Source organism: Vipera ursinii, assembly GCF_947247035.1.
Source record: "Vipera ursinii genome assembly, chromosome: 1".
NCBI lineage: Eukaryota > Metazoa > Chordata > Lepidosauria > Squamata > Viperidae > Vipera > Vipera ursinii.
Window position 1 is genome coordinate 8705827 of NC_139512.1, and position 12006 is coordinate 8717832.

The 12006-nt window shown below is 45.5% G+C and overlaps 1 protein-coding gene across 2 annotated transcripts in view; it reads right to left on the bottom strand.

Moving 5' to 3' along the window:
• Positions 1-673: 673 nt before the first annotated feature.
• Positions 674-12006, bottom strand: part of EFNA2 (ephrin A2) — a gene marked incomplete at its 3' end in the record, with an annotated part of 291821 nt that continues 280488 nt past the window's right edge. Inside the window, exons 6-7 of one of the 2 annotated variants that reach the window (XM_083364928.1) lie at positions 10566-10631; positions 674-795 (exon numbers count right to left, since the gene is read on the bottom strand). In XM_083364928.1, the coding sequence (XP_083221054.1) occupies positions 674-795; positions 10566-10631 (188 nt within the window). Of the gene's footprint in view, positions 796-10455; positions 10632-12006 lie in introns of those variants that run through there. The other variant, XM_083364929.1, reaches the window with a different exon arrangement.

Below are 12006 nucleotides of genomic sequence, written 5' to 3' on the forward strand. Positions count from 1 at the left end.
GTTGTGGAAAAAGTTTAGAGTAGACACACACACAGAGAGACACACACACACAGATACCCTTCAAAAACCAGAAAAAGTTAAGCTGAGAAAAATAAGAAAATTAAAAAAAACGACTATATTTGGTCTAGAGATTTTAAAAAGAAGAACTCCACGGGGGGATTAATCTAAAGGGCTGGGGGTGTTTTTACACCAGCTGGCTTGATCGAGGTCTGTGGAAGATTTGTTTTTGAAATATAAAACCAGCTCCCCATGTCACAGGTTTCCTTCCTTCTTCTTTTTTCAAAAAATTGAGCCTTTTTTTTTCCTTCCCTCTGTACTGCATCAGACTCCGGGGGAGCGGGGTGTGTGTGTGTGTCTGGCTCACTTTGGGGTGTTGTAGTTTTTCCAGGAGACGCAAAGACAGGAAATCCAGGGCCCTTTCGCCTGAGGTGGGCAGAGACCGTAGATCAAAATCCTTGCAACAGCCCCCCCCCCTTTCCCTTCCCAAATGTGTCACTTCTGATCCGGTAACAAACACACCCCTGTTCATGCTTCTTCGTTTTTCCTCTCCTCTTCCTCTCATTCTTTCCTCTGATACGTCCCCCCACTCTCCCTTGGTTTTGGCAGCTGCTGCTGTAAAAGAAAACGTCCCCCCCACCCCGATTTCTCGTTTGCAATTCCGGCGGCGGGGGGGCTAGGAAGCGAGGATAGTCCAAAACACCGGCACCACCACGAAAAAGGCATCGGGGACGGTGAAGCTGCAGCAGGAATTATTGCTGGTGAAAATGGGCTCCGGCGACTCGTAGAGAGAATCATCTGGAAGGAAAGGAGAAAAGAAATAGTCGGAATTTTTTTTCCCCCCCCCACCAAAGAAACCCACTTCCTTTTCCATCTCTGAAGATCTCTGATGACTCCCTGTTTCCGCCCCCCCCCCCCCGACCAAGGCAGTGGGGCAAAAGAATAAAAAAAGCACAATGGGAAAACATGATGCAGGTATTCCTAAGTGTAGAACAACCCTCATAGTGAGCCATTCAAATTTGAGGATATCTGGACTTCAACTCCCAGAATTCCCCAGCCAACATGTTTCATTACTCAGCTAAGTAACATCATCAGGGCCAGTGAGTATGAAGCTTGCTCTCTGTTCATATACAGTAGCTTGCCTTGCAGGTTTTTGTGGGGGGGGGGGGGAAGTGTGGTTTTCTCCTTGGTAATTCTTTGATTGAGGTAGTCTCTTGCTTGCTTGTTTGTCTGGTGTTAATCCCTGCTTATCTGGGTGTTGGCTGCTGGAGAGGATGTGTCTCTGGTCTGTTTTGTTTCCTTCTAAGCTTTTTTATTGTCTCTTTTGAATGTTTTGTAAATATAGCTTATCTCTATGTGTCTATTGATGGCTGATTTGTCTAAATGCCAAGCTTTTAGGAATTCCCTAGTGTTTTCGGATTTAGCTTAGTCTACTCACAGTTTCCCAGTTGAAACTATCGTCTGCCCATGAGATTAAAGAGTTTTTCAGTGTATCTTCTGATTGATATTTGGTGTTGGGAATCCACTCCCCACAATCAAACAGAAAGCAATACTCCAGTCGCTCTCACAATCAAGCAAGAAGCAATACATTAATCAAGGAACCATCAAGGGAAAAAAAAACCTGACACTCCCACCAAAATGGGCAGGGCAAGCTACTGTATATAACCCCACACTCTCGCACGGATAATGTTTCCTAGTCGGTAATGAAATATTCAGAACCAAACCCCAAAGCTCAGAGAGCACCGAGGACTCCACAGTTCAACTCTGAGCTACAGATATTCTCTCCTATTGGAGGTCCAGATTCCTATAGGAATTCTGAATATCTGGTTGGTTTTCTTGTGCTGATGATGTTACCTCGTTGGGTAATGAGACATTGGAAACATCTACCAAGTTCAGAGAGCACCAAGGACTCCACAGTCCAACCATAGAATAGAATGGAGTGGAGTGGAGTGGAGTGGAGTGGAGTGGAGTAGAGTAGAGTAGAGTAGAGTAGAGTAGAGTAGAGTAGAGTAGAGTAGAGTAGAGTAGAGTAAGGAATAGGAATAGGAATAGGAATAGGAATAGAATAGAATAAGAAATAGGAATAGAATAGAATAGAATAGAATAGAATAGAATAGAATAGAATAGAATAGAATAGAATAGAATAGAATAGAATAGAATAGAACAGAACAGAATTTGGAATGAAAGAATAGAATAGAATAGAATAGAACAGAATAGAATAGAATAGAATAGAATAGAATAGAATAGAATAGAATAGAATAGAATAGAATAGAATAGAATAGAATAGAACAGAACAGAATAAGGAATGGAATGGAATGGAATAGAATAGAATAAGCAGGATGTGCTTAACAACAGAAATTCTGATCCCAATTTTGGTTGTCAGTTGAGGACCACCTGTAGGTATAGTTTCATGGACCATAACAGGAATAAAAATAAAATAAAATTCTGAAACTGGAACATTCAAATTGATGGCATGCTTTAGTAAGCTGTCATCCGGGACACTGTGATGCCATCCAGTCTCCTCCTGGGCCAGTCTCCTCCTGAATGGCTGGGTTGGGTAGCAGAACGGTCCAGGGTTAAACGAGTAAGTGAACAAGCTGCTTTTGCCAAGATCAGACTCCCAATTTCCCCCCAGACGGAGACTCCGTTTCAAAATATGCGGGCGGCAGTTTTCGCACGATGGCAAGGAGCCAACTTCGAGATCTGCCAGCCAACTCATAACAACAGGACATCTCCGGGGACAATGCCTGTTTAGGTTAGGTTTTGTTATGTCCCCCCTCCCCGGCCTTGGCTGGCAGTCAGCACGCCGTGCAGAAGGTCAGAGAGCAATTGTTTCATAGCGATCCAATAATCCTGTTTCCAAAAGACGCCTAATCAGTCAACGATGCAAAAATGTCTTCCAGGGAATCCGCTAAATTACAGTCAAAGCCGTTTTAACGCCATTCCCTGAGCTCGGCTCCTCTTAAGTTTATTACTAGATTAAGGGTGGTTTTGGCAGACTTACAGCCTGGAGAAGAGGGAAGGGGAGGTGGGGGGGGGGAAGAGAGAAGAGGAACTGAGCAAAAAAAATTGGAGATGCAAATCCATCTTGGCATCGGCTTCAAATTCCTCTGAGTCTACGGGACTAGCTTTTCTTCTTTTCGCCCGCCTGTGCCTGGACAAGTCGCTGCCGTTTTGTTGGATACATTTTTGAGGGAGAGGTTGGCCTGGCCTCCTCCTTCTGAGGGCTGAGGGAGAAGCACTGGCCCAGTCACTCTCTTATCGTATGCACCTAGGTCAGGGGTAGGCAACCTTGGCTCTTTTATGACTCGTGGACTTCAACTCCCAGAATTCCTGACCCAGCCATGCTGAGGGGAAAGGGAGAGGTTTCCAAGCAGAGACATGCTGGCTCAGGAATTCTGGGAGTTGAAGTCCACGAGTCATAAAAGAGCCAAGGTTGCCTACCCCTGACCTAGGGCAAGACTAGAACTCCCAGGTGCTTGGCTTCTAGCCCAGCGTCTTTAGCTACTAAACCAAACTGACTCTCAGGGTTCTGGGTAGTCCTTGACTTACAATATTCATTTAGTGACCGTTCAAAGTTACAGCGGCACTGAAAAAAAGTGGCATGACCATTTTTCACATTTACAACTGGGAGAGAACCCTGGGGGCAAAGTCTAGCTTCTTCTGCAACAATAGCCATTTAATTTGAAATAATTCCACTGTCTGCCACATCTGTACTTCTCAGGTGCTAGACCAGGGGTGTCAAACTCAATTTCATTGAGGGCCGCATCAGCATTGCGGTGGCCCTCAGGGGGCTGGGTGGGTATGGCCAGGGTGGGCGTGGCCTACTAGGTGGGCGTGGCTAAAGTGCATATGGCCTACTGGGTGGGTGTGGCCAGCTCTACATCGTTCACATCAAGGGTGCCTATGGGGGCCCGGGCAGGAGTGGGACAGATCTGAGGGCCTCTGGCAGGAGGAGGGTCTCTGGGCCAGGGCCAAGGCAGTGGGGGCCGTTCCCTCACTGCTTCCAGGATGGCTTCGCGGGCCACGTGAAACCGCTTCGCGGGCCGGATCTGGCCCCCGGGCCTTGTGTTTGACATGTCTGTGCTAGACTAAGAGAGGGAAGACCCAGGTTCTAGTCCCTCCTCAGCCACAGAAGCTCATTTGCTGAACTTGGGCCGACTCCTGCCTCTCAGCCCAAGAGCCAATCAGGTGTAGACTAGAAGGGGCAAGACCTGGGTTCTAGTCTTCCCTCAGCAAAGAAGCTCCTGGGTGACTCTGGGCCAGTTCCTTTGTCTTAGCCAACTTACACAGACACCCTTCCTAAGTTTATTGTTCTGAAGAGGAACAGATGGAGGACTGCCTATGTCCCTGTGAAATCCTGAATGAAAAGGAAGGAAGGAAGGAAGGAAGGAAGGAAGGAAGGAAGGAAGGAAGGAAAAGAAAGAAAGAAAGAAAGAAAGAAAGAAAGAAGTGAGAAAGAGACAGAAAGAAAAGAAAAGAAAAAAAAGAAAAGAAAAGAAAAAAAGAAAAGAAAAGAAAAGAAAAGAAAAGAAAAGAAACGAAACGAAACTGCCACAGGATACTTGTCCCAACCCCTGTGGAAAGCCACTACAAATATTTCATGCTTTATGAAGGAAAAAAAACCTCAACAAAACAACCAGGGGGTTTCTTTCATATTTAAAAAAAGTCCTTGTTTTGTTTTAAAGCCAATTAAAATCACACAGACACACAAACATGCACAACAGAGAGAAATGAAAAAGCACCAAAAAAAATGGCAATCTCTTTCCCGATTCTGTCATTTCTGACTATTTGCACACTCCCTGGGAAGAACTGTGACCAAACATTAATTACATGTTAACAGGAGAAAATTATTAATTTGTGTTTTCTTTTTTCCCCAAACAGCTGCACCATTTGATTCTTTTTAAAATACCACCTGTTCAGAAAAAGCAGAAGGTTGTTGCTGTTTGTTACAATTTAAATAAAATAATTGCCTTTCTCCCCCACCCTCCTTGATCCCAACAATGAAGTCAGCGGGTATTCCAGACTGCTCTGGGTTTATTGAGGGTTTTCCCCCCTTCTTTTCATAGATTTATCTTCACCCCAAACTAGAATCGAACATAATTTGCTGGAAATGTGCAGCCAACACCAGTGCTTAGTATTTCAGCCATTGCCAAGAAAACAAAAGGTGAAAGTTATCAAAAAGGTCACCAGAGGTTGTGTGTGTGTGTGTGTGTGTGTGTGTGTGTGTGTGTGTGTGTGTGTGCAGGCCTGTGTGTCAAAAGGCTTTTGCTAATTTTGATCTCAAGGGCAAAATGTGCAAGGAAGGGGCAGTGTCCGTTCTGCTTGAAAACAGGTTTTGCTGGTAATCAGGACTGAGCACCAGGAAGGGGACGCCATCTTGACCTGTACCCATTCACACCCTGTAGACCAGAGGTGGGGAACGATGTCCCCTTTATGACTTGTGGACTTCAACTCCCAGAATTCCATGGCTGGCTCAAGAATTCTGGGAACTGAAATCCGCAAGTCATTAAAGGGCCGTCGTTCCCCACCCTTGCAGAGGCTCCTGATTCTGTAATGTTTTAGGAGCCAAGAATAAGATTTCAGTTTTGGGGTAAACTCAGGAGGTGAGAGAGTGAGGCCTACCTCTGAGGTGCTTAGAGAAGGGATCTGGGTGACAGAAATATGTCCCCAAATATAGGGTAAATTGAGGGAACAAGCTAAGCAGAATGTCCGTGGAGATTCTTAATCATCCAGGTCACGGTTGTCCCCAAACTGCTTTTTCAAAAGGCAACTGGGCTTTCTCCTTTTTTGGTTTTCCTTGAACTGAAGAAGCTTCTTGGATGAGAAGCAAAATGTCTTCAAAGAAAAACAAAGGAAGCCAGTTGCCTTTTGAAAAAGCACCCTTGGGCCAAGCTAATTAGAAGCCACCGGTATGTCATACGTAGCATGACATTTGTGCCATAACATCAACATGGGCATATCATGTGTCCTGCTGAGGAACACCCACACAATTGGGGATGTTGCATGTATGTGGGCCACTTGAAGCATAAATTATCTGCATAAACTGCTCCATCACTGGAGGTTTTCAAGAAGAGACTGGACAGCTGTTTGTCTGAAATGGTGTAAAGCAGGGGTAGCCAACCTTGGCTCTTTTATGACTTCTGGACTTCAACTCCCAGAATTCCCGAGTCAGCATGGCTGGTTCAGGAATTCTGGGTATTGAAGTCCAGAAATCATTAAAAGAGCCAAGGTTGCCTACCTCTGGTGTAGGGTTTCCTGCTTGAGCAGGGGGTTGGACTAGAAGACCTCCAAGATCCCTCCCAACTCTGTTATTCTGTTATACTATTATAAACTAACCAATTAAACTGGGTTTGCCTATAGAGTAGGTCACAACAAACCCCAATCAATGTTAATACAAAGCCAACTAGCATGTTAGGTGAAGGCAAGGTGGTAAGTCTGTCACTGATTAAACTTCTAATACAGGCAGTCCTTGACTTACAACCACTTGTTTAGCAACTGTTTGAAGTTACAATGGCACTGAAAAAAGTGAGTCCTCGCACTTGCAACCATTGCAGTATCTCCCAGAGTGATGTGATCAAAATTTGGCCACTTGGCATGTATTTATGGTGGCTGCAGAGCCCTGGGGTTATCCAATCACCATTTGCGACCTTCCTAGCTGACTTCTGACAAGCAAAGTCAATGGGGGAAGCTGGATTCGCTTAATGACCTCAGGATTTTCTTAACAACCGAAGTAATTCACTTAACCATTGTGACAAAAAAGGGCATGAAACTGGGAGCCCCTCACCTAGCCACTGCCTTGCGGAGTAACAAAAAATATGGTTTCAACTGTGGTCGTAAGTTGAGGACTGCCTGTAATCTTATCCATGTCTAAAAAAAGAATTGCTGAACTTTAGGATCACCGAAAGATGGAATCGAGCGGGGAGGAAAAATCCTCTACCTAAAAGTGAAGATTTAAGATTCTTCTCTGGAGGAATCCCCTCCCTTCAGCTGCAGGCACTGACTCCCTCTGAATGTAGATCAACTTCTCCTTTCTTGAAGAATAGCGACAAAAACTTGCCATTGGCAAGGACCATGAGAAAATCAAGAACAATGCAGAACAGTCAACCAACCCACACTGCAGAATGATGTTGGGTTAACCTTCGATGCCTTGAACAGTTTCTGAATTTATTGCTCTTCTGTCCGACAGGGGCATCCAGCCCTGGCCCCTTTAAGACTTGTGGACTTCAACTCCCAGAACTCCCTGCTGGCTGGGGAATTCTGGGAGATGAAGTCCACAAGTCTTAAAAGGGGCTAGTGTTGGACACCCCTTTAGTTCGGGCGAGGTGGTATCTCTGGCTGAGCAGGAAGGAACTTCATAGTGAACCCAGCTACCTTTCTTGGTCCACAAAGATGGAGCCCAGAGGAAGTACTCCAAAGCCCATCACATACACTGGTAATATTCCAAAGGTTTATGGGTGGAAAAACACCCTTCCTTGGTAGTGCTGTACATCCAGAGTTCCCCTCTGTAGAGGCCAATGTGTCTATCTCAGAACGTTGAATGAGCAGAAATAGTTTTGCCCAGTTGCTACCTTGCCAATGTCTCTTTGTGAAACCCTGTGGCTAGGACTGTGGATGTTGCTATCCCCCAGACCCAAGTGGGCTGTGATGGCTCAGGGAAACTGTTTGTGGCTGATGGAATCTACCAAACCAGGGTGGCCGCATCACCGGATCCACTTGCTGATAGTGGACCATGGATCTTGTTTGCCCCCGGTTCCCTGGTTTGTGGGCGAAAGAGAGATGTTTTGCGTTCCATCTCTGATGACCAAAAATTCAGCTTATTCCTAGCTCAGTGGGTGTTGCTAAGCAAGGCAGTCGTTAGTGAGCTGTGCCCCCATTTTGCAACCTTTGGGGCATGGTTGTTAAACGAATCACTACAGTTGTTAAGTGAGTCATGCAGTTGTTAAGCGAATCTGCCTTCCCCCATTGACTTTGCTTGTCAGAAGCACCCTAGGACGTTTGCCAATGATAATCCCAGGACACTGCAACTATTGTAGATACCGTGTTTCCCTGAAAATAAGACCAGGTCTTATATTAATTTTTGCTCCAAAAGACACGTAAGAGCTTATTTTCCGGTTAGGTTATATATTCAGGGAAATATGGTACTAAATGCATCTGTCTGGCCGATGATCTTAACTGGGGCTTATTTTTTTGGGATGGGGCTTATATTACGAGCGTCCTGAAAAATCATGCAAGGGCTTGTTTTCCAGTTGGGTCTTATTTTGGGGGAAATACGGTAGATGCCAGTTGCCAAGCACCTGAATTTTGATCACATCTGACTGGGGAGGCTGCAAATGTGCAAACTAGTCATAAGTCCCTTTTTACAGTGCCTTGGTAACTTTAAACCAGGGGTCTTCAAACTTGGCAACTTTAAGACTTGTGGACTTCAACTCCCAAAATTCCTCAGCCAGGCATGCTGGCTGAGGAATTCTCGGAGTTGAAGTCCACAAATCTTAAAGTTGCCAAGTTTGGAGAAACTGGTTTTAAGGCAGGGGTCTTCAAACCTGGCCCTTTTCTGACTTGTGGACTTCAACTCTCAGAATTCCTCAGCCATCCCTGGCTGGCTGAGGAATTCTGGGAGTTGAAGTCCACAAGTCTTAAAGTTGCCAAGTTTGAAGACCCTTGCTTTAAACAGTCATTAAACGAATGGTTATAAGTCAAGGACTACTTGCACGGCATCCACAGATTTCCCACCATCTAGTCTCCGAAAAACAATGCCAACTAGTTCATCAATTAATTATTTCTGTTTTCTGTTTTTATCAAAAATCATGAGATTTTAGTCTTCCTGAACAGGTAATCTTCAACTTATGATCATGACTGGGACCAGCATTTCTGTCATTAAACAATGCGGTCATTAAGAGATCATCCCGTGACTGCATCCAATGTTATGACCCTTTTTTATTTATTTATTTATTTTATTTTAATTCCATTTATATCCCGCTCTTCTCCGAAGACTCAGGGCGGCTTACAAGCTTTACCACATCATTAAGTGAATCTGGCTTCCCCAAGAGATTTTGTTTGTCAGAAGCTGATTGGGAACATCACAAATGGTGATCACTAGACCCCAGGACACTGTGACCCACACATTGTGGGTGCCAAGGACATGAATCGCAACCAACTGACCACAGGGAGGCTGTGACTGTTGTAGGGCATTTTTTTCCAGTACCGTCTTAACTTTCAGCGGTCATGAAATAAATAGTCATAATGGCCTGACCTGTACACAGGTAGTCCTCGACTTACATCCTCTTTGGTGGTACTTACGACCCAGTTCCAAAGTTATGACAGCGGCACTCTCCCCACCCCACCCCATGGTCATGTGACACATGTTGGGAGCCTGGCGACCAGCCTGCGTTTATTGCTATTTGCAGCATCCTGCAGTGAGATGGCCTCATTTAATGACTTTTTTGCCCAAAAGTGGCAAAATCGGCCCATGGTTTGCTAAGTGACCACAGAGATCACTTAACAGCCACTGCAGAAAAGAGTGTAAAATCAGATGGATCTGGTGGCTAAAGCAAATTATGACCGCCTTGACTTACAACAGTGATGGGTGGGCTCTCTTAAGAGTCATAAATCAAGAACTACTTGTATCTCAGGTGCAACATTTCACAAGGGGTTACATAATGACACAAGTGTGTAATTGTGTCCTTTGTCTGATGATGTTGTGGTGCTCACAACAGCAACTGAGATTACCCAACCCACAGGGGTTACCTTGATTGCAACCCAACACAAAAGCCCCTCCTTCGTTTTGTCTACTGGGTTTTATGGATAGTCCTTGACTTACAACCATTCACTCAGTGACCATTTGAAATCAGAACGGCACTGAAAAAGTGACTTATGTCCGTTTTTCACATTTATGACCCTGGCAGCTTCCCAAGGTCATGTGATCAAAATTCGGACGTTCGGCAACTGGCTCACATTTATGACGCAGTTGCTGTGTCCCGAGGGTCACGTGATCCCCTTTTGCAACCTTCAAGCAAAGTCAGTGGGGAAGCCTGATTCACTTTACAACCGTGTTGCTAACCTAACGACTGCAGTGATTCACTTAACAACCGTGGCAAGAAAGGTTGTAAAATGGGGCAAAACTCACTTAACAACTGTCTCACTTAGCCACAGAAAGAGCCTCAATTGTGGTCGTAAGTTGAGGACCACCTGTACGGTTAATACGACAGAGATTCAGTGGCAGCCACCATCTATTTTTACCCATTTTTCCAAGCAATTCGTCCTTTCAGCAACACTGCATTTTTCCCATTTATAAGTACATTCTGGATATCAGAATATATCTAGAGGGAAAATAAGAGTCATTTGTTTTTCAAACACGAATTTCTATTTACTCTTAAACCACATCCTTTTAAAAGATGGCTTTTGATAGTTCTGAGCTGAGTGGTGCAACAGAAGATATGGGGGGGGGAAAATGAGGGCTGCTTCTTAATGTACAGTCTGATTCATGCATTACTCCAGATTGGTTCAAAATAGAATTATGGGGGGGGGAATCACATTTCCTATGGCTTCCTTCGTCTGGTCCTACTTACTTGTTGGCCGAACATAAACCTTCAACTTTAAGCAGGGTTTGTCAACCAGATTGGGTGGAGTGGCCGCTGAAAGAAAGAAGAGACAAAGGGGGGGGGGGGAAATGGCATTAGAGCAAACCAGGTTTCTGCCACATACATAGGTATTTTGTGTCTTTTAGATAACATGCAAAGAAGGCTAGTTCTGAAAAGCTCCTCAAGTGCTCTAGCAATGTTTGTTTGTCTGTTTCTCTTTCTTTCCTTCTGTAAAGTCGTGTGCTTCACATAGAGACGGACACAGAGCTGGGGTAAAGATGAGTTTATTCTGAACAGAACGAACTGGGGGAAACAGGGAAGCCTGGCGTCTATTTGTACCTGCCCAGGTGGATGGCATCCAATCAGTTCAAACCTGGGCTTCCTGCCAGTGCAGGTGACAATGGGTGTAGATCCTGGCTTCCCACCAGGCTGACCATGCCTGGGGCTGTCAACAGCTTAACTCATTAGGCTTATCCTGAGTGAGCAGTTATTGCGTGAGCTGTCCAACCCCTCTGCTGATCTGCACCATCAGCCTCCTGCTGTGCTGTCCTTTGTGTATGCTGGGAGGCATACACTGCACCTTCCTTCCTTCCTTCCCTCTCTCCTTCCATCTCTTTTCCTTCCTTCCTTCCTCTCTCCCTTGCTTCCTTCTTCCCTCTTCTCCTCCCTTCCCTTTCTATTTCTCTTGCCCCCTCCCCTCTCCCTTCCTTCCTTCTCTTCCTCTCCTCCCTCCCTCCCTTCTTTCCTTCCCTTCTTTCTTTCCAAATTTGTACAGAGCAAAAGCCATGTCCAATTTTGCTCTTCTCTCCTCTGTATTCATAGCGGATGGTCCTAAGGTGGGTGTTGTTTTACCAGGGCCCAGGGCCCCAAATCCGCACCCGCTGCCAAAAACACCTCCTTGATGGCTCAAGAGATTTTGCCCCGATAGCTGTTGGGCACAATTACCTTCAACAGCTCAGACTCCACCGCCTTCAGACCATAAGCACCACTTGCTATTTGACCCACAGATGTTTCCCGGCTCTGCTAAGCAGCTTAAAGCTCTCCTAGATATCCGTGGTTCTTTTAACTGAACGATAGGCTCCGCTTTTAAAACCGTGTCTTTGATCAAATTCCAAAACCGATGTCAAAAGTTGTCTGACCCCCCACCCCCCCAGGCAGGGATACTTAACCAGGACGAGGCTCCTTAGATGTGTTTGGATTTCCTCCCCACCCCCAAAAAGTAAAAATAAAAAAACCTGCCAAGCCAAATGACACGCTTTTGAGGGCTTCCTTCAACCGGCCAGCCGGCTGCGTGAACGAGAGGCAAAGGGAGAGTAAAAATGGGTAATTAAAACCACGGGGACGAGGCGCAGGGGGGGGGGGGGCGCCCAGTGGGAATATTCCCAGGCATGAAATTGGTTGGATTAGGATGGATGGATGGGCCGGCGGA